The 23,443-nt window shown below is 40.3% G+C and overlaps 1 protein-coding gene across 9 annotated transcripts in view; it reads right to left on the minus strand.

Moving 5' to 3' along the window:
• The window catches only part of Magi2 (membrane associated guanylate kinase, WW and PDZ domain containing 2), a 1,489,420-nt gene that overhangs the window by 191,707 nt on the left and 1,274,270 nt on the right, over nucleotides 1-23,443 (minus strand). For all 9 annotated transcript variants that reach the window (XM_085836468.1, XM_085836467.1, XM_021161941.3 and 6 more), the window contains one exon: nucleotides 4,507-4,538. In XM_085836468.1, the coding sequence (XP_085692594.1) occupies nucleotides 4,507-4,538 (32 nt within the window). The remainder of the gene's footprint in view (nucleotides 1-4,506; nucleotides 4,539-23,443) is intronic.

Raw genomic sequence — 23,443 nt, forward strand, 5'->3', positions numbered from 1 at the left:
TATGGGATCCTGCCCAAGCTTTCATTCAGATTTTTTTTTTTTTTTTTTTATAGCTGGCAAGGATGAGTTCAGCTGCCTCCCATTAAATACAACCTCTAGAAGCCTAGACAGGATAATTGGCTTACCTGAGGTCCAGCAACAGATCTTGTTCAGAACCAACGTATACTTCTAACAGGGGTATTTGGTTTAGACCATATCACTTTGGGAACAAATCTTGTAAGCATCATAAAAAATCAAATATAATTTATGCTCACAGGGGATTTTACTTCTACTTAGTAAACACCCTTAAATGTGTATTTCTTTTTTTTTAATTAGATATTTTCTTTATTTACATTTCAAATGCTATTCTGAAAGTTCCCTGTAGCCTTCCCCGCCCTGCTCCCCTACCCACCCACTCCCACTTCTTGGCTCTGGTGTTCCCCTGTACCAGGGTATATAAAGTTTGTAAGACCAAGGGGCCTCTCTTCCCAGTAATGGCCGACTAGGCCATCTTCTGCTAAAATGTGTATTCCGAACATAATAGAAACATTTATATAGGAAGAGAGTTTTCTTTTCATCCATTATGGTGACCTTGCTATGAAATACCAGGTCACAGTCCACAGTTGTGCTCAAAGGCTTTTAAAAGTGATCAGTTTGACTGCTTTTTGGTGCCATGTGGGTACATTTCAGCTGTGACTTTCTCAGTTCTGATTCTTAATCTTAAGACAATAAAAACTAAAAAGTAAATACGTTAGAAATTGATCTAAGATGGGTTAACATCCCACTTGTCAATATGGGACTTCAGGAAATGTACCCCCCCTTCATCTTTTGCTGGGGTTTTCTAATATCCACATGTGTTTTGCTGGTGTGCATATTACTCATGTATAACCACTGAAGGGACTATGCTTCTGGTGAAATATTGGTATTTCTAAAAAACAGTCATAAAGCTAACAGAAAAAATAATGCTTTGGGCATTTCAGGGGAAATTCTCTGTGGCAGATTGACAAATTCTACAATTTCTATAGCCCAGAGGTTGGGAAATTAGTCAAAATTCCAGGTCATGCCTGGTAAAGCATCCATAACTTCTTGCAATGACATTCATCAAACCTCCAGTCACTCTGTCAGGGTTGCTTTAAAAACTGTAGAGTACAAAATCCATGTCTGTGGAAAAGTAGACATGGAGTCTTCTCCCCCATGTAGCTACTATACTGCTCCCTCAAAATAAGTTTACTTAGGGTTGAGAAAACCTTTTCCTTGGCTTAGAGATACCCTGTGCTAAGGCTGGAGAGTTAGTTCTGTTGACTCCACCTTACTTTCTAAGAGATCTTGGTTTCTAGATCCCATGAGTACCTTGAATTCAGATCTTGTCCCATTGCTCAGGGACATGGGTGTTCCTCATTGTACCATTGCATTTCTGGCCTTGGGTAGTTCAGTTTGTCCTATTTGCCTAACATTTATCTTATAACTAGGCTTATTGGGATGCTCTTGTCTTAGCAGTAACCATAGCTAGGTCGATTTGTAAACATCTCACGAGATTGACAATGGAAATGAAGTTATTTTCTATGTGTGGGAGAAACTTCGCTCTCTTTGAACTAATGAATGGTTAATGAATGAATGAATGAATAAATGAATCCCTGACACTATGAATACCTTAGAACTATGAGTGGCTAGAGAAAACATACAGTCTACACCCAGACAACCACCAATAAAACAGAGAAGGTCAGTGTGGTAGTTGCTTTATCCCCAGTTTCTGGTTCTTGGGTGTATATAGCAAATAGAGAGCTTAGGAAGGAGACAGGCTTTCCCCCAACAAAATATTTCTACAATTTGTTTTCTTCCCTTTGAGAGCAGGACAAACACAACCTAACAAGCTGAACCTACTCCTGTACTGTGTTAGGTATGTCTGGGAAAAGAAGGCATTATTGGGTTTGATTCCTTGAAGCATACACTGGGATCCTGCCACATGAAGGCAAGGAGAACTCATTATGAGTAGCATCTTTCTTGTTAAGTGCCACGTGGCTGAGACCAAGGCAGAGGCCAGGTCTCAATTAGGAAGTTTCCTCACTTAGTATGTCATTAGTCTTACTTAGAAGACCGGTGTCTGAACCCAGACACTGTGGGTATGGTATATTTGTTTCAATTAACAATTTAGCACATTGTATTCATTTTGAGGAGTGATTTACGTGCTAAGGGTTTGTGCACTGGCATCTGCTTTCCACAGTGATAGATGTTTATATGTTTGAGCTCAACGCATTCAAACACTATTGTAAGCACTTTCTGTGGATTAACTCAGAATCCCCCCAGCGACAAACAAGAGGGTGTTAGCATTACTTCCATTTTACAAATATGGTCCTTGAAATGCAGAGGTCTTAAGGAGCTACTTTAAGGTCATAAACCAATAAGGAGAAGCAGCGGCACTTGAACCCAGGAAGAATGCTTAAGAGTCTGTCTACATTTTAACTGATTGGATGGATCTTAGTCCAAGGAGTTTTGTGTAGCTATGTGGAGGACATCAAATCAAAGGCCTTGCATATTTACTCAGTCTGCAATCTGGAGGTCCAGGCCTGAGCTCTTGTAAAGATGCACAGGTTCGGGATTAATTGTACGTTGGGTTCTATAAAGCCTTTTGGGGAATTATTGACTATGGGCATAATTACTATAATGATGGCAAATGCTGTAATTATGCCAAATGACATAATTTGTGTGACTGTAGTACATGTAAGGAAATCACTAGATTGCATAATTGTCACACTATGATGAGGCTGCAAGGTTTCTGGTTAAATCAAATGTGTATAACCCCAGAGCCCAGATTTGAGTTGGGAATGGAACTATTTAGAAGCCGGGCAAGATACACCACATTTCATGTCATGCACTTAAAAATACCTCTTTCAAAGTTGCATACATCACTAAGTGATTTACTAAGTTCAAGGCACCCTGATTTCCCTCTGATGTATTCTGTAGACCAGCTGAGCAGAGTCCTAAGTGAGGATCTACTATATGCATGTCCTGCTTTGCCACTGTATCTGTCCAGCTGTAGGATTTAGACATTCTATAAGGGTAGCATATTCTAAGTCACAGAAAAAGGAGATCCAGAAAACCAGCCTGGCTTAGGAAACATAGGTGGTTGATACTGGCATAGGTTTGGTGTTGAATGTCCATGTAGTAAAGACTTGGCCCCTGGATCATCATGTCTGGGAAGTAGTGGGATTTGGGAGAGAGAGAGAGCTTGCCAGGAGTGTATTCTTAAAGAGGACTGTAAGGCTCTAGCCCTTCCTTTTTCTCTTTGCTCCCTGGATTGTGATGAGAAAAGCATTCTTGCCACGAGGTGCTGCTTGCTACACATGCTTTGAGCATCCCGGTCAGTCAATCATAGACAGGAGCCATCATAATAGAACCCAAATAAGACATTCCTCTTTGTAGGCTAGTTATTATCTTGGGCATTTTCTTATAGTGTTAATACAACTTTGTAGTTTCAGCCTTAGGGCAAATGAAGACTCTAACTGCCAAGCCCACTTAGCTAACCTAGTTTTGTAAGATCATTATTGGAAGTCACTAATTTCCTATGTTGGTGTAACGTTTCAGCATCTTTAAAATGGAACCAGAGAGGTTAGGTGATGATGGCAGAGGTCGCCAGTGTCTGAAGAAACTTAGAAACACTACTCTAAGTGATTGTCATGTTTACAATGTATATATAAATATATATGCAGGATATATTACTTATCTATACAGAGCTAGAATGTAAGTACATACACACACACACACATATATATATTTCTTTCTATAGACATCAGAATGTAAATAAAAATGAAAACAAATGTTTGGAAACCAATTTAGTTTGTAGGACAAGCCCTTCAGCCCGATAGTATGCATTTGTTTTGAAAATTTAATGTGACTACATGACAATATAGTATTTGTGATAAGGAAAACAAAAGGTTTATAAGGTATTTTTGTCACATCATATTGAAACTGTAATGGGGACAATTATAGAAGTAGAAGATGAGTTATTCTTGTATTGGATGGTTGGAAAAGGTGACCCTGCAGATATGCATTATCCTGGTAGTAGTGATCTGCAGTATACTCTGACTGGGAAGGCTCAGAGTATATTGTTAGTGTCCTTCTGGGTCATCATACCTTACAGTCCATATGTAACCAGCATTAATTATAACAAGTACGCATTAAAAGCTATTACTAAGTTGTTAGAACATGAAATTGGAAACAGGTCATATTTAGTATTTTGTTCATAAGTATCCTTTGTGTCATAGTTAAAAAAATACTTTTAAAAATCAACTATAAGATACAAATTTAGAATATAAAACATTTAAAAATGGGCATAATTATAGAAAATAACATGGCTTTTCCCTGTATTTGAGGACAAGAAAGGGCAGAAATCACACAGGGTCTGTTCTTCTGATACCCTGGGATCAATCTCAGGGCTGGAAGAACATTTAAGGTCAATTCCCTGTTTTATTTAACAGGCATAAAAAAGTAGATAGAGATAAAGAAAGACGCATGGGAATTCCAACTTACAGGCTTTGGAGTTTTCCATGGAGAAAAGAAACCTGGAAGAGAGAAAACAGAATTTGAGCTTTGAAAACACATCCCACTTCCAGGCACACATTGTACGGTGTTATGCGGATTGTATTTCACTTCAAATGAGCTTAGAGCACCACAGACCCTCTGAGGGCTGTATGGCTTCTTCAAGGAGCACAAGGAATCTCTTGGGAAGTATGTCACTGAGACTATAAGGAAAATGTTCTTCATTTGGCAGCTGGGAATCCTGAGGTGCAAAAAGAGTTGTGTAGTAATGGCAAATGTCTGCTTCAGAAGCCCCAACCTTGAGTCATGCTTAGGGGTCTTTGTCACCCAGCAGGAGCAGGAGAGATGGAGAGAGTAGACAGGTACAACGTTAGAGTTTTTAGAGGTAAATACCCTGGTTTAGGGTAGGAAATAATTCTGAGGTTTTGGACCTATTTTTTGTACTTTACAAACAACAAATATTTGTTATTCTTATATTTAAAAAGAATTAATACATCTCTATGAAGATTCAGGATCATGGGATGGAGAAATGGCTCAGTTGTTAAGAGTGCTGGCTGCTGTTCCAGGGGACCCAAGTTCAATTCCCAGCAACCACATAGTGGCTCACAGCCATCTCTAATGGGATCTGATTCCCTCTTCTGGGTGTGTGTGAAGACAGATCACTCACATACATATAAATAAATACATTTTAAAAAGACTCAGATCTTATTAAATCTTGCATGCTGCTGCTCTCCACTGATGCCCTTCTGTTTCAAGTTTCTATTTTCTTTATACCACGATGCTAGCACATACCATGCCAAGCAGGGCAGTGTTTGTTTTTGAAATGGAAGGGAAAAGATGCTTCAATATAATGGCGTTGGTACTGACATATACTGCCCCTAATAATCCAAAACATAATCTGCCATGCCCAAATTACCTTCTTCTCATACCATATCTTCTCCCTTTCAATAAGTTTTGCTCATATTAATATTAGGTGAGGTTTAATAAAATGTCCAATAAAAGTGAGTCATTTAGACTGTACCTCAAACCATGTTTATCATCTTTAAAGCTGAGACTTCCAAAATGGGAAGACTTGACAACCATGACCCATTTACAGGAAAAATCTGCAGAAACGCGGACACAGAATTATCTAGATGCTTAAGCAATCCAACTCGGGTATGTCAAAAATGCTAATTATCCCTCAGTGGTCCAGTGTGGGAAGATGATCCCTTCCATAAGAAGAGAAGACACTGTAGTTTGTCACGTGTTACAGCCTTCTGTGGAACAGCTGAGCCGGTATTCAGATGTCATCACCACCCTGGCAGATTAACATTTGTCTCTGTGCCTAGGTCTTTTTTTATGCCCTAAAATAAGTTCTAGTTAGTGTGATTTGGCTATAAGGACTTAACCACATTCATTTTTAAAAGAACTGAGGGCAGAACTTGAAGACTACATACGTGGTTTCCCTTGACCATTCTGTAAAACGCCAAAGACATTAACCCCAAGTTTAGATGTGTGAAAGGAGGCTAAGCCACTCAACATTCTCTTTGTCTTTTGAAAAAAAAATTGCCAATGAGAGTTGTTCTTTTTTGAGAAAATATATGGCTTGTACATTTTTACAATATCCAAACATTCAGATTTCCTTTGCTCCCCCTATTCTGTATGGCATCAAGCTGCTGAGTTACTTGCCAGGTCCTGGGAGTTTCTCTGACTTTGATGTAAAAGTGCTGAAAGTGGTCTCTCTCTGTTATGGGGGTGGGGGTCTTGTCTCTACATATGTCATTAAAAAATTATTCCTCCTATGGAAGATGTATAATCACCTGACCCCTTGGCAGTTATGATGCCAGAACCGGAAGGGCCTGAAAGAGGCATAGGCCAGGAGGCGGGCCGGATGGTAAACCTATGGCCTTTCATCCTCAGACACTACAGTCTCCCTCCCTACGACGCTTCCCTTCGGGCTGGACCCAGGACTTGGCTGTTCTCACTGAGCTGCTTTCTGGACTATGTCTATTGCAGACAAATACTGAGTGTCAGAGGCTGCCCTCTCTCTATGTTACCAACGAGGAGTTCAGAGAGAGGTAGGAGGAAGTACCAGTACACTTTCTTATATTTCTTTGGCAAATTATGCTATAAACATTTAAACCAATCTGATAAAAAGCATGTATACATATACGCACTTTAGTCTTAAGTCAGAGGGTCATGCTTTCTACATGATTAACCTCCAGTCTTCTGCTTGGCCTCGCTGACAGACTATAGAAATACTATAATGGACTGGGTCAAATATTATATATTATAAAGGTGTCATATACTATAATTTCTTCATGGCCTCTCTAGGAAACCTAGTCTATTCGAAAGAACATTTAAGGAAAAACACTCCAAAGAAAAAAGTGAAAACTTTTAAGTTGTTTAAGAGACATTCAAGTTATTATATTGAGGTTTATTTCTGATTTTGTTTTCTGGTGAGCGGAGATCACAGACTTCTGACAACTGGGAAGCCTCACACATATACACTTCATACTTACACATATCTGCGGATACTGACTGTGTGCAGTAATTTCTACTTACACCTTTATTGAAAAATTGCTTGCTGCATTTTGTTCTTGCCTTTTCTACCTCAGGGACACTCGTCCCCTGGTTTCCTGAATCACACACATTTTTCCTGGTGCCCTCACTTTCCCTGTCCTGTGCATTTTACGAGGCTTGGTTTGACGAGACAGGTGTGTTTTTGGCCTTTAACTGCTTACCCCACAGAAACAAGAAGGGATATAAACTCCTCTTCCTCAGGTCTTTTAGAATAAGGCCTTCCTCCTTCTAAAACCAAGGCCATAAAGAAAAGGGATTTTTTTTTTCTTTAAAATAAGAATGGTGGCTTCTTTGTATTTTAGTTTCTGGCTTTTAGTTCTCTCACTGCTATAGGATTTGAATATTAGACTTCTCCTGAGGGGTTAATTATTGTTTAATTATCTGTCTCATTATGTGAACATCGGTCATTTACTGTCTGCCATGTTCAGCAGAATTTACAAATTCAAACACATTTCATGAGTTTTGAGACCACAAAAGCAGATGACTTCAAGGTATCACTCCGAACTAAATACAACATGAGTTGTTACAGACGAGAAAGTTTAGATGAACCGGAGAGAGAAATTCAGATGCATTCACATATAAAGTATACTGGACAACTATAAACAACAAACAAACAAAAATAAATAAGATCTGGTCACTTTGGAGTCATATAAACTTGAAGTACTATATGCAACTCCACCTCACATTGAATTATATGTTAACTAATCACAGCTGTAAATAAACTAGGGCACACAGTTGCTGGGTAAGATAGAACAAGTCTAGCTAAATGTACATTTCAGGGAAACAATTTTGCAGCCCAAGTATGTCTCATATACAGCATGAGATATATTTCATGGACCATAATATTTTTCTTGCCTAAATTTAAATTTAACTGTGATTTTGATATTTTTATTTACTAAATCTGACAACCCCAAGCAGGAACGAACTTATATGAGTTAGCGAACATTTAAAAAGCAGCTGGCTTCTACTGCATGTCAAATCCATCCTTTTCTGTGGGACAAAGCATGAACTATTTACTATTTCCTTCATTGTCTGGAATCTTGCTTTAGGAAAACCTGAGAACTCTGCATGTTCATAGATCCCTGGGTTGGGTTGGATGCTTGTTCATCAAGAATTGGACAGAGGATGGGACTGCAGAGATGCAGAGCCCTATGGCCAGAATGGACCCAGGACTACTTCTGCATCGTGCTGCTCTAGGCCACAGTGCTTCCTCCTAAGCAGAATTCTTAGAGTGGCTCTTTTCAGTACAGATTTCTGACACTTGATACTTCAAGTCAAAGGAGCATACTGAGAAAGAAATCAGGGAAACACTTCTATTCACAACAGCCTCAAGAGTTATCTAACCAAAGGCTTATACAATGAAAATACTTTAAGACACTAAGGCAAGAAATTGAAGAAGACACCAGAAGGTGAGAACACCTCCATGCTCATGGACTGGCAGGGTTAATATTGTGAAAGTGGCCATCCTACAGAAAGCACAAACAGACTCAATGCAGTCTTCATCAAAATTCCAATGCAACTTTTCACACAAAAGGAAAAAAAATTTTTAAATTTCATATGGAAACACAAAAGACACAGGATAGGCAAAACAATCCTGAACAATAAAAGAATAGCTAGAAATATCACTAGCCTGGATTTCAAGTTATACTATAGATCTATAGTAAAACCGGCATGGTACTGGCATAAAAATGGACATATTAATCAGTGGAATAGAACTGAAGAACCCACATAGGTCTACACATTTACAAAGAGGCCAACAATATATATTGGAGGAAAAACAACAACAGCAACAAGAAGCACTGCCACCCAGCATCTTCAATAAATGGTGCTGGTCAAACTGGATTACCACATGAAAAAGGCGCCAAGTTGATCTTCACCTTCCATACTGTGTGAAACTCAACTCTAAATCAAGCAGGAGCCTGGTCTTCTAAGTCTGACCAAGGAGAAAGGAGGGATAACCTTGAACTCGTTGGTGAAGGAATGGACCTTCTCAATAGGGTCCCAATGCTCAGACATTAAGGCCAACAACTGACAAATGGGACTTCAAGGGCACTGTCATGCAGGCGAAGACAGCCTGTACATCAGACCGGGTTAGTAGCCAGACTACACAAGGAACTGAAAAACTAAACATCAAGAAAACAAACAACTCAGCAATAAATTGGGGCATGACATTAAATAGAGAATTCTCGAGAGAAGACAAATGGCTGAAAAGCACATACAAATATTTAACATCCACAGCCGCACGGGAAATGCAGATTAACGTTACGTTGAGATTTCAGCTTCCTCCAATCAGAATGGCTGTGATCTAAGGTAAATGCCGTGTGCCGGTGTGCGTGTAGGGAATGAGAGACACAGATTCAAGCCTAATGAGAGCGCGAACGGGTTCAGCCAGTACAGACATCAGTGTGGAAACGTCTCACAGACGAGGAATAGGCTAACCCAGGATACAGCGAGATACCTGTCTGTTCATGTGCACGGATGCTCATTCACAGCTATGAAGTAGAAACAGCCTAGATGCCAATCAACTGGTGAGCTGATAATGAAGAAATGGATACCTTTACACAGTGGAATGCTATCAGGCAGGGGCTAAGAAAGACAAAATTACAAAATTTCCAGGTAGACAGATGGAGCTGAAACAATCATTCTGAGGTAACCCAGGCCCAGAAAGACAAAATGTTTTATGTGTTATATCGTTTGTGGAAAGTATCTGAATCTTAGGTATGTGTATTCCATTTGGAATAGCCGTAGCCATCCAGGAATTAGAGGTTACCTAGGAGGTGGGTTTCAAGAGAGGGGAGAGAGAATACAGTGGTATAAAAGGCTAGAGGGGTTAAACGGGGAGAGAGATGAGAGGCAGGGGACAGGAGGGAACAGGCTGGAGAGCAAGTAAACACTGAAAACATCTCAAAGAAGCCATGCAGAATCCTACTACCAGAGAAGCTTTCTAACACACACACACACACACACACACACACACACACACACACACACACACACAGACACACACAGAGACACACACACATACAGACACAGAGACACAGAGACACACACACAGAGTTTAACTAGAGTCATCCTGTAATGAGTCAAGATTGTCCCTACTACAAAATAACAAATGATCACTCCTGCCACTGGCCTTTTCAATCCTTTTGGGAGTTGGCAAGTGAGCTCCCATAGATGCCACACATGATAGGCTATTGCAAACACTGGCTACCTCCAGAACTCGATGGCAAACCCCTACTGTGAAGATACTATGCGCTTGACTCATAAAACATGGAGACATCCACTGGCATTGTTCTGGAGGGTCTCCCTATTGGGTAGCTTTTGTAGTGCTGGAAGGTAATTGCCAATTTTAGCCAGCTGTGAACTGTGTGAGCTACAACCACAACGGCTTGTGCCTCTGTGATAATTTACAGCTGCTTTCACAGGCTAACAGATTATGAACAGTCTGAAGATCACCCCGTTGAATAAAGGACCAGTACACATTGAGCATCCGCAGCGACTCACAACCGTATCAATGTGGAACAACGCCAGAAGAGCTTTTTGAGATTTCCCCGAAAGTTCTCCAAATAGAACTAAATCTTGAAATGCACGTCTGTTTCTCAGCTGATAGATATACTGAATGCCCACTGCAAAACGTGAGGTGATTCATTTAGCAGGAAAACCACCTAGACATATGATTCAAGCTTTAAAGGTTCTTACTGCATTTTCACGTATCTTTAGGATTCTGCAGTTACCAGGAATGATTGACAAGCCAGAGGAATACTTTCTAATTTCTTTCTTATGCAGAGGGAAAGGCATAGGAGCCATTTTGAAGGAAAGCCCCATTTCTTCACAGATTTTCACGCACTGTGTCATTGAAAGCTGTGTATCTCTTTGCTAAAGACCCAATAACGTGAACACATTTAGTAGTACTCAAGTAGACACTTATAGGCAGTCCTCGACCAGACAGTGCCTCAAATTACCTGCTTTGTAACTCTCAGAAGGTGTGAGAATAATATTACACGTGGCACAACGTATATTTTAAATTTTGATATTTTCTAGGCCGCTGTAAGATTCTCTCGAGAGCTTGATGCTGGATGGTGACATCCAGGAGCAATTCCCAGTCAGCGGCATAAGGAAAGGAGAACGCAGCCCAAAGTCAACAGGGCTCAGGCTTTCTAAGCCCTTACCTTTACCTTACTGTAGTTTTAACAGGATGAAGACTTTTTATAAGGACATAAACCCAATTCTGAGTCAAGGGTCATTGACACGCCTTAATTAAAGTGACAAATTTTATGTTGTATATATTTTGTCACAAAAGTGTAATTCTTTAAAAAAAAGATTTATTTATATATTTATGATTTATTTTATGTATATGAGTGCTCTACCTGTATGTACACCTAGATGCCAGAAGAGGGTATCAGAATAGATAGTTGTGAGCCACCATGTGGTTGCTGGGAATTGAACTCAGGACCTCTGGAAGAGCAGCCAGTGCTCTTAACCAGTAATTCTTAAAAGTGTGAAAAGTGAAGAAAAGAGGAAAAGGACAGTGAAGTAAGTGAATATCATTTGTATGAGGGAGGGAGGGAGGGAGGGAGGGAGGGAGGGAGGGAGGGAGAGAGAGAGAGAGAGAGAGAGAGAGAGAGGCAGAAAGGCAGAGAGGCAGAGACAGAGAGAGAGAGAGTGAAGAAAGCAAGAACTGAGTTTTCCCCCTGTAATCCCTATGATTCCTACACACAGATATTTTCACCATATATATTATATATACACTCTATCTATCTATCTATCTATCTATCTATCTATCTATCTATCTATCCACTTATATTTAAACAGAAACTCACCTATCCCAGGTCAGCCTTAACCTACTTTCCCATCTCCACCTTCTGAGTGCTGGGACTCAGGCATGCAGCATCAAGCTTAGTGCTAGGGATGAGTTTACACACATGATTCCTGAGTTCTCAGCGGCGAGCATCCTACCAACTCAGCCAGAGCTCTATCTCTCTTGCGGTCACCAACACTGAGGCCCTTGGAGGACAGCCTCCCTCGTAGCCTTAGAAGCTCTTCAACGGAAGACACTATTTGTAAAAGGAGTCTCAAAGGGTGGCAGAAGCACCGAGGCCTTTAGAATTTCCAGTGAGAACTAATTTGGGAGAGAAAAATGCTTCTAATAAAGCTAATCCTTACTTTTTCATTTTCTCTCAGCCCGGCAAACAGACCAACCTATAAGCTTTCCAAAAAAAAACCAAAAAAAAAAAAAAAAAAAAACCTGCCTGCCTTTGGTAGATGCAAGCTAGTAAGTAATGAGCAAATTCCCACTAAAAGCAAATTTCCACTAAAACCCATTTAGTGTTGCTCACCCCTCTCTTGTTTTGATGATTTTCTCTGTGTGTTTTTTCCTATTAAAATTCATTAAATAGCTTAAGCTCTGCAGTTCCCGTAGATAGTTTGTTTAAGCTATTTGAAGTAAGTAAAAGGACAGTTTCTCTTAATGAAACTGACCTAGGCTAAGAAATGACCTTTCCCTTAAGGGGTCAGGGATTAAACACCGCTGGCAATGCTCAGTTCCGCCAAGCACTTCATTCAGTGTGCAGGGGAAAAAAAATCTTATATTGCCTGCCACTTTGACCTATATTCATAATTTATAGATAAATTTTACACAATACCTATATCAAATTTTATGTTGTGAGGTTTTCTTTGCAATAAGTTAAAATGATTTTTCATATATTATATATAAAACATTAAAAAATAAAAACCATAAAACTGTTTTCAAATGTAATTGCTTCCCTGGCTTGGATTTTGATAAAGAGAACAATCTAACCATATCAAGAAATCTCAATGAGCATCACAAAGGATAAGCCTGAACATTCTTTTGATAAAATCAGGTGCACAATAAAAAGATTCAAAATAAATGAGGAAGACAAATAGCCTCAAACAGGGATGGACAGGAAGGGTAGTGTGAGTGAGGTTCAATGTGTGTCTAAAGAAAATATGATCAATTAGAGAGGACTTTCTTTAGTAACCAAGCTTAGGTCCCTCTGAAAGAGCAGCAAGTGCCCTTAGTGGCTGAGCCACCTCTCCAGACCCCACAGAGGATTTCGATTTGTGTTCTCAACAAGACTAGGGGCAAAGAGAGAAAAGTGGCTGGTTTTATGGTACACTGTAAACACTCACAAAGAAAATGAAGAATATCAAGACTTTGTAGTAGAAAAAGCTAAGCTCTGAGAGTTTTATGCACCAATGATAAAGGGTTAAACAGAAATTATGAAATAGGAGAGAAGAAAATTGGTCAGGGAGGACAGGGTAGACGAGGGAAACTGGGAGGGAGAGATAACACCAAAGGCTTTCAAAAAATCATATGGAAGTCTACTGGTTTTAGCACAGAATTATACCAGACTTTTAAAGGAGAGTTTATGCCAATACTCTTTATATTATTTCACAAAATAGAAACAGAAGGAACACGGTTTAATTTGTCTTATGACCCTGATACTTAAATCACACAAAAACCCAACAAAAAATAAAATAAAGTAAAATTACAGACTACTTTCTCTCCTGAACATAGATGCAAAAAATTCTCAATAATTACTTGCAAAATAAATCCAAGAACACATCAAAAAGACCATTCACCATGATCAAGTAGGCTTCATCCTAGAGATGCAGGGATGGTTCAACATATATAAATCAATAAATGTGATTCACAATAAAAACAGACTGAAAGAAAAAGATACATGTGATCACCTCATTATATGCAGAGAATGCCTCGGACAAAATCCAATGCCTCTTCATGATAAAAGTCATGGAGAGATTAGGATACAGGGACATAACTTAACAAACTAAAGGCAATTTACAATAAGTCCATAGCCCACATCAACTCCAATGGGGAGAAATTCAAAAGCAATCCCACCAAAATCAGAAGCATGACCAGGTTCTTGTTTCTCTTCATACCTCAATGTAGTACTTGAAGTCTTAGCTGGAGCAGTAAGACAACTACAGGTGATCAAGGGAATAGAACTTAAAAGGGAAGAAGTTGAGGTTTCTCCATTTGCAGATGGCAAAATAGTATACACAAGTGACCCTAAAATTCCACTAGGGAATTGCATTAGGTTTTTTTTCCCTTTTGATAAACACTTTCAGCAACGTAGGTGGGTATAAAATTAACTCACAAAATCAGTAGCCTTGATAGATACAAAAAACAAATAGACTGAGAAAGAAATTGGGGAAACATCCTTTACAATATCCTCAAAAATATAAAATATCTTGATGTGACTCTAGCCAAGCATGTATAGATAAACACAAGTCATCGAAGAAAGAAATAGAAAATACTGGAAGATGGAAACATCTCCCATGCTCATGGATTGCTGGGAGCTATTAAGACAACACAATTGTCCTGATCTCTGAATTGGGCCTCCCCCCCCCCCACCAGGAGAAAAGGGGGTCAAAACTGGGCCACCGACGCACCGCTCTGAGAACAACCACAGATTGTTCCAGCCCTAAGTCAGCGCAGGATGTCCTGACCACAAGATATACCCTGATACCACCAAGTTCCTGCTTGCCCGTGTAGTCACCAAAAGAAAAATTTCTGCTGCCCCATCTCTCCTGCTGAGAAGTACTTCCTCTTTTGCTTGTGCATTTCTGATGCCCCATTCCTCCAGCTGAGAAGTACTTCCCCTTTTGCTTGTGCATTTAAGCCTTGAGCCTTGCTGAATACAGTGACACATTGATGCCACTCAGACTGCTTCCTGAGTCGTTCCTGCACTTGGTGTCCGTCTCTCCCTCCCCCGATTTGGTTCTTAGGGGAAGGTCCCCTCGAGACCCTCGAATAACTGGACCTGCTGGACGGGTCAATGGATCAATAGGATTAACATGGTAAAAATGGCTAGCTTACCAAAAGCAATGTACAGATTCAACACAACTTCATCAAAATTCCAACACAATTCTTCACAGATCTTGAAAGGACAATTTTCAGCCTCATATGAAAACATTGAATAATAAAAGAACTGCTGGAGGTATTACCATCCTTGATTTCAAGATGTACCATAGAGCAATAGTAGTAAAAACTTCATGGGTATTGACACAAAAACAGACATATTGATCAATGAAATTAATTTGAAGACCCATACATAAATCTACACATGCATGGACACCTGATATTTGGTAAGGAAGCCAGATATACACACTGGAAAAAAGAAAGCATCTTCAATAAATGGTACTTGTCAAACTGAATGGCTGCATGTGAAAGATCGCAAATAGATCCATACTTATTACCCTACAAAAAACTCAACTCCTAATGGATCAAACACTTCAACATAAAACTAGATACATTGAGCCTAACAGAAGACAAAGTGGGAATTGTTGGAACATGGTCCAAGAATGGAGTTGTATGAAGAGAATCCTGAGGAAACGCTAAGAAAACAAGACAAGAGTCTTGTGATCTCAGTTTCTTCAAACACAGACATTGTTTAGGTTTTTTATATATATACAGAATATTTTTGATATATTTTTAATATTAACCCTCTATCACATTAAAAAAATGGGGTACAGATCTAAACAGAGAATTCTCAAGAGAGAAAACTCGAATGGCTGAGAAAAACTTAAAGAGATGTTCAACATCCTTAGCCATCAGGGAAATGCAAATCAAACTACCTTGAGATTTCATCTTAGACCAGCAAGAATGGCTAAGATGAAGCAATAAAACAAATGACAGCTCATATTGATTGAGGATGTGGAACAAGGGGAGCACTTAATCAGAGTGAAAACTTGTACATCCAGTATGGAAACTAGTGGGGATTTCTTCAGAAAGGTGGTAACTGATGGTCCTCAGGGTCAGGTATACAACTCTTAAGCTTGTACCCAAAGGATGCTTCATCCCACCACAGAGACACCTGCTCAACCATGTTCACTGCTGCTTTCTTCATAATACACAGACATTGGAAACAATCTAGATGTCCTTCAACAGAAAAACGGATAAAGAAAATGTGGTACATTTACACAATGGAATATTACTCAGCCATTAAAAAACTGAAATCATGAAATTCACAGGTCAAATGGATGGAACTGGGAAAAAACAATCATCCCGAATGAGGTAAACCAGACAGATATGGGATGCACTCACTCATATATGGATATTAGTTGTTAAATCAATAATGAGCAAGCTGCTATTTATAGAAACACAGAGTTTAGGTATAGAATGAGGGACTAGGAGGGAAACAGATCTCCCTAGGAAAGGGACATAGAATAGACAGTTATGAATGGATGAGGTGTTTCTGGAATGGTCAGATCAGGCAGGGAGGAGAATGGAAAAGGGGACACGGGGAGAGATGGCTCATATAAAGGACAATTTGAGTGGTGGTAGGAAAACCTAATCCAGTTGAAACTTCCTAAAACACACACACACACACACACACACACACACACACACACACACACACACACGTCTAAATGAAATCACCAAATAATGGGGGAGACAGAGCCACAACTGGCATCTCTTGTCACCAAATGAAGCTTTCAATACTGGGAATGGGTTACAGTTAGTTGAGTTGCTGGTCAAAGGGTTCCCATGGGAACCCCCAAATAACCCAGGCTGTTGCCAAGAATATCTGGGCAGCACAAAGTGGTCTTGTTGGGGGAAGAGAGGACACAACGTTGGGTGGGAAGGGGAGTGGGATGGGCTCTGGGGAGAGTGGGGAGAAGAGTGAATATAATCAAAACCTGTTGAATGACATTCTCAAGGAATTAATAAAAATATATTAAAAAAGACAACAAGCCAGGCTTTGCATTAAGGTTTTTTTTTTTTCATATTTTTTGAGAAACGTAGCTAAAAGTGTCTTTAAGTATTTTAAGATTTGACTATATGTCTGAAATTCTACTCAACAATAAATATTTATAGAGTTGTGGGCATCTGACAAACACTATGAATAAAACATCATAAAAAAGAAACCTTAGGGCTTTTCTACCAAGTCTCCTTTTACTCTCCTTTTGGGAAATTTTGCATGCCACACTTATTTTTTAAGACATGCAATAGAAAGATAACTTTAGCATTTTCCCCTGCTTGCTTCCCTCTTCCCAAACACTATGTAGTTCATCCCCAAATGCTATTTCAAGCCTTCTCTCCATCTTCCTGGCCATCATGATAATACATGGTATCTAACTTGCTTCAACTTAAGCAGTGGTAAATATGACAAGTTCTTGAAGGAAGTAATCCTTTAAAATCCTTTAATAGTTTTGATAAAACTAGACCTGTGGGTCCTGAATAAATTGGCCCCTATCCACTCTCTAGGCACCCCATGGTTTCCTCTTTGATCCCTTGATCGGTTGAGTAAGTCAGGCTTTTCAGACCACCATATGCTCCTACATGTACCCACCCTTTGCTAGTCTTTACTCAGCTACTTCTGATTCATTTGTGTGTCAACTTAAATATTGTTCGTTCTGCTGTAGTAGAGGACCCAGCTCCTATTACCTAAATATTTTAAGGAAAATATTCCTGGCCTTTGGTTTTTAACCAGTTTTTAAAATTATATGTTTCCATTTCACTCCACGTTTGTTCTTGGTGTGGTACTCATTACGGTTTGTGCTTTTACTTTGTACTTATATATGTACAATGTCTTTAATGTTTGGGCTTCATTGTATTCCTAGTAGTTCAGTAAAAACCAGATGCTAGGGCTAAAAGAGATGCCGGGGTTAAGAATGGTGAGGCCTTGAACACAGAGAAAGGCTTGCAGCTGGGTATGAGGTAGGCAGGTTGACTAGATAAGAATAAAGAGAGAGCCGGGCGTGGTGGCGCACGCCTTTAATCCCAGCACTCGGGAGGCAGAGGCAGGCGGATTTCTGAGTTCGAGGCCAGCCTGGTCTACAAAGTGAGTGCCAGACAGCCAGGGCTACACAGAGAGACCCTGTCTCGAAAAACCAAAAAAAAAAAAAAAAAAAAAAAAAAAAAAAAAATAAAGAGAGAACTCCAGGAGGGCATATAGTGGGAAGTCCCAGCCCTTAACACATGCAAGACACTGCTATCGTTTCATAACTCTTACTAAAAAATATATATTTATATACATGTGCCTGTGTGTGCTTAGGTGCACTGTCTGCATACAGGAGCCTAACAAGATCAGAAAGGAGAGTTGGTCTCCCTGGGACTGCAGGCATAGGGAGCTATACGCAGCCTGATGTGGGCATTGAGGACTGAAGCTGGGTCCTCCGCTACAGCAGAACATGCGCAGAACTGCTGAGCTAACCCCATCTCCCCTTCACATATGCACAATTTTGGATAAGTCAACTTCTAAACTTCCTACATCTATTCTACCCCTGTTGAGGTTTGTTCTGTTGCTATGTATTGTAATGCTAAATTCTTTATCCCAAGGACTCATTGCCTCAATACATGTGTATTCTCATATACACCAGTTTTTGTTATACAAAGCCTGCTCCTTAATTTAAAGCTATTGGTTGAATGAAAATGGCTGCAGCTAATTACTAGAGGGCATAGAGGTAGGTGGGTTCTCAGTTACCTGGTTGGGGGGCATCGCAGGTACAGAAATGAAGGGGAAAGGAGAGCAGAGGAGGAGTTACCAGGAGAGGAGAGAGACTGTGAGCACTTGTGCAGCCGAAACAGCAAGTACCTGGGGTACAGGGCTGGGGAGGTAGCTGGGTCAGCAGTTAGAGAAAGTAGGTTAGGGGTGACCCCTCAGTAATTGTCAAAGCCAAACAGAATAACCATAGTCTCAGTCCCATTCGTTTGTAAGCTAGGCGGGGATAAGTTTAAATTGGTTCAACTACACAACCCTGTGGATAGGAGCTAAGTATGAGGCAGCCAAAAAAGATTGCAAGTTCATAATGGCAGCTGAGATAAGAGTTAGCCTTCCATAGGCAGCGAAGACAAGGATCTATGGTAAACTCTAAGCTGGTCATGTAATCTCGAAACAGAGAACACACTTTCACTAAAGCTAGTTGACTGCCAAGTTTGAAGACAGGTAACACCTGCGAGGTTGGCAACTGGCAGTGCCAGTCAATGCTTGAGGTTGCCAGTAGACAAGCAAAGGCCAGCAGCTAATGGAGCACATCCCAGATGGGCAGAGGGGGGATTTGATGTGTGTCACCCCTCAACTGTACGGACATTCCACCAGCAGCATGCAATTATCCTCCTTGTTGGGCCAAGGGGACATGCCAAGAATGTACATACCCCCTTTGGCTTGGCCTGAAATATGCCCAGAGAATAAATCAATATCAATAGAAATTGCCTCAGTGTCTATCCTACAAAAAGCATCCAGATAAGCCACCCAGTGGCAAGCCCACTTGAAGACGCCTCTCATATATAGTCTTAGTCTTCTCTACGATCCTCTCTTGGATTCCTCCTCACTATGCGGGAGCTCTGCTCCCACACAATAAATCTTTCTTCTCTTTCCGATAAAGCTTCTTTGTAGGCTTGCCCTTGGTTTCCCAAGAAACTCATTCTATGAGTTCAGGGGACAAAACCTGGAGCCAGTGGCTCCATGGAAGTTTTGGTGACTGTGACAATCATCACCCTGATCCTTAAGTTAAGCCTACCTGAGGTGAGGAAGTCTCCATCCTTCTCAGAGACCCCCCCACCCCCACCCCTTTCTGTTTCCTGAGTACTTAGACAATAAACATATTTGACTGAGAAACTGAATGTTGAGAAGGTGAGGGAAACAGGAGACAGAGCCATAAAAAACCGCAAGAGGAACGATGGCCATGGTGGCTTTCTGAGGAGTGAGGTGTGGTTTGAAGTCCCACAGTAGTTGGCTCCATTTCTGCCACTTAGCAGTGGCACTGGAGAAGAGATCTAATGAGTCTGGTTACCTTTAAAGTGACAGTGTAAAATTGTGGAGCATGAAGAATAAAGTCCTCAGGATTTGCCGTACAATACGTGAAGTGTTTGAAGATGATGAGCCAAGCAACAAGGCAGTTACTAGAAGCAGTAGGTGGCAATACTATTAAAACAAAACTTGGGGTGTTCTGTCAGTCAGGTTGCCAAGGGCCGAAGTGGAAACAGCTTAATTGCTAAGACAGAGGCAGGAGTTAAGATTTCTGGGGGTCAGACAGTACACCTGAAAAACAAATGGCTGGCTCTGGGGCTGGAGACAGGGTCCTTAGCAGTAGCTATAGAGGGTATCATTCTGTTAGGTGTGCAAACACACTCACACTCAGACACAAAGGAACCTGTGCAGAGGCTGAGGCTGAGGAGAGAGAGAAGAGGAACTGGAATTGATCATGAGGAGATAGGAAAAGACAAATCCCAGACCATGTTAGTCAAACAAATCTACGGGGCTTGGTGCCCTGTCTCCACGGGCAGGCATGCATAGGACCAGGTAAGAGAATTGACTTACAAAGGCTGAAAGTGGTAAGGTCAGTGAGAATCTGTAAGGCAGTCGGCTCTCAAGCAAAGCAGAAAAAGTTTCTCAGGGGGTCCAGCTGAGAGGTTTTGCCCACAGAACATGGTGGAAAACTGCTTCGGTTCCAGCTGCACACTTCACTCACTGCTACCGTATTCATGGGAGGGCACTTAATATCGGGGTCAGTCTGGGGGCGCTGAGGCAGACCTTGGGTTTGCTTGATGTATTGTAGCCCGTGGCTGAGTGAGTCCCCGACCCTCCTAGAGTGTAGATTTCTTTTATATAACAGTGAGGGTAATGATAGTGAGGTATAAATAATATCTTTTTCTTATCTTTTGTCAATTCAGATTTCTATTGTTCTATTTACTGTTTCTGGAGTATTTTGAATCCTTTCTCTACAAGGGAGAGGCCTGCTTTTTAGCAACTGTTCAATCACTGCTGCAGCAGATGCATATTATTATTATTATTACTATTTTGTTTAGATTTTTTTGAAAATAATTATTTTTTGAAAATAATTATTCTTTGAAAATCAAGTTTCCATTCTCCATATGGATTTTTATTTAGTCTGACTTTCTTTGTGTATTCTTTCAGTCATTGTTTTCATCTTATGAGCATTTGTCATTGAGTCCCCCCCCCCCCCCCCCATTCTGTTGTAGTGAGTAACTCACTTTAACATACTCACTCGGACATACCCATGTTCTCTGACAGACCACACCCTCAGTTACAATGATTATATTTTTTATGAATTGGTTCTGACTTTGCATTTTTATAAGTATTTATGCAATGGTCAGTCTTTTTTTTTTTTTTTTTTTTTTTGAGCCATGGTTTCTCTGTGCAGCTCTGGCTGTCCTGGAACCTGGGTGGCCTTGAACTTACTGAGATCCACCTGCCTCTCTCTCCTCCCGAGTGCTGGGATTAAAGGGTCCACCTGACACAATGGTCATTCTCACATTTGCCAGGCTTAGCTGGGTTAAGGCTCACCCTGGCTCCCTTTATACCACGGACTCATCTTCAGTTTCCACACGTCTCTTAGTGGGCATCTTCGATGTTTTTTTTTTTTTCCAAAATTAGCATACTTAGTGGCAAGCAGAAGTGTGACCTCTCAAATATGCCAATACGCTAAGCCTCAGAACCTGTGCCAATGCTATTTTACAAGGCAAAATGAATTTACAGACACCAGTGAATCTGAGGGCATTTAGATGGAAAGGTTGCCTTATGTTGTCCATGTGGGCCCAATCTAGCCATGGACGCCTTACAAGTAAAAAAAAACCTTGTCTGGCTGTGGAAGGGAAGCAGGAGGGATGGAGAGATCTTGAGAGAGGACTCACTTTGCCATTGCTGGCTTTGATGTCAAAGGAAGAGGGCCTCCCAAAAATGGAAAAGAAAAGTTCAGAAAGGATACCTGTATGCTGCCACTTGGGATTTAGCCCAGTGAGAATGATGTTGTCCCCTTTTGATAGGGTTAGAATCACCGGGGAGCTGGGCATCTGGGCATGCTTGTGGGCATTACCTTGATTGCTTGCTAGTTGATGTGAGCAGGAGATCCTCTTCAGTGCATTGTGGAGAAAGCTAGCTGAACACTAGTGTGCATTCAGTATTCTCTTCTGCTCCTTCAAAGCTCCGACCAGCTGCTTCACACTACGGCAGTTGCCTTGACCCCACCATGAACTCTGCCTCGACCTGTGAGCTTCCTTAAGTTGTTTGTGTCGGGCATTTTATCAAAGCAACAGAATAAAATGTAGCCAAGGTCCATATTGGATTTCTATTCTAAAGCAGAGTAGGATAAGTCTGGGTTGTTTTAAATTATCAACTTTATAGGCGTTAACTATTATACAACAATAACAGACTATATACAGAATTGGCATGCTGTCTAAGCACTTGCGAATGTTAGTTTCGTAATAAATGAATCCTCGTATAATTTTCCTCCAGGCTTTTTGAGATTTTTCTGTTGTCTTTTGACATTTATGATGTAGAGGACAAGTCTAAATTCATCTAATTTATTTTTATTTGTAAAGGTTTTTCATGTTACTCCCTGAATAGATATATGTTCCTTTGAAATCCTCTAAATGATGCTATATATCGTTATGACACATCTAGTTGTGAATTTGCCCTCATTAACTCTCTGGAACACGGTGCATGAATTTTTTTGCAGCGTTCTCTGTAGACTTTCTATGCAGGATGTGGTCCAAGAGCCCGAAGCATCAGCGTCACCTGGGAATCACCTTAAAATCTAAAATCAAATCCTAAATCTTCCTGATTAAAAAAATAAATTAGGTCAAAAAACCTTTAGAAATTATGCAAGTATGTGGAGACTAAAGAATATGTTTGAAGAAATCAAAAGACAACGTTCTTTAAAGAAATAAAAGCAAAACCACACTATACCAAAGCTTTGGGATACAGAAAAAAGCATATGAAGGAAAGGGGGCACTTATAGCGATAAACACCTATATCTTTCTGAACAAAAAAAGATTTTTTAATGATGAATCTTAAGGAATTAGAGAAGCAAAATCAAACCAGATGTAAAGTGAGTAAATGAAGAGACAGAATCCAAAGCTTCAATACAAGTAAACAAGACGGATATTAAGGAAAAAAATCACCATCAAACAGTTGATTTTAAAGATAGTAAACCTGAAACTAGACTAACCAAGAACACAGACAGGCAAGGTTAGAGGTGGAAAAGGAGATATTACCAATACAATAGAAACTGGCTGATACCACGGTAATACAGTGACATAGGGCCTGCTATCAAAGACCATTTGCTAACGAACTGGAAAACCCAGAAGAAAGGGACATAATTCTGGATACTTATGACATAGCAATATTTACCTATGGGAGAGAAATCAAGCCCAACCTACGCAAACACCTGATCAACTGATTGAACAGACGAATGGAGGATCAAACCCTAGATAGACCAGGGACCAGCACCGATACTGAACCAGTGACTTAAAGGTTTGCCAACAAGAGAGTCATAGGCTGGGCGGTTTCACTATTGAATTTTACCAAAGTTTAAAAGGAAAACTAGTGTTAAGTCTTCCCAAACTACACCAAACAAT

Source organism: Mus caroli, unplaced genomic scaffold (assembly GCF_978045245.1).
Source record: "Mus caroli unplaced genomic scaffold, Mus_caroli_1 scaffold_4, whole genome shotgun sequence".
Taxonomy (NCBI): Eukaryota; Metazoa; Chordata; class Mammalia; order Rodentia; family Muridae; genus Mus; species Mus caroli.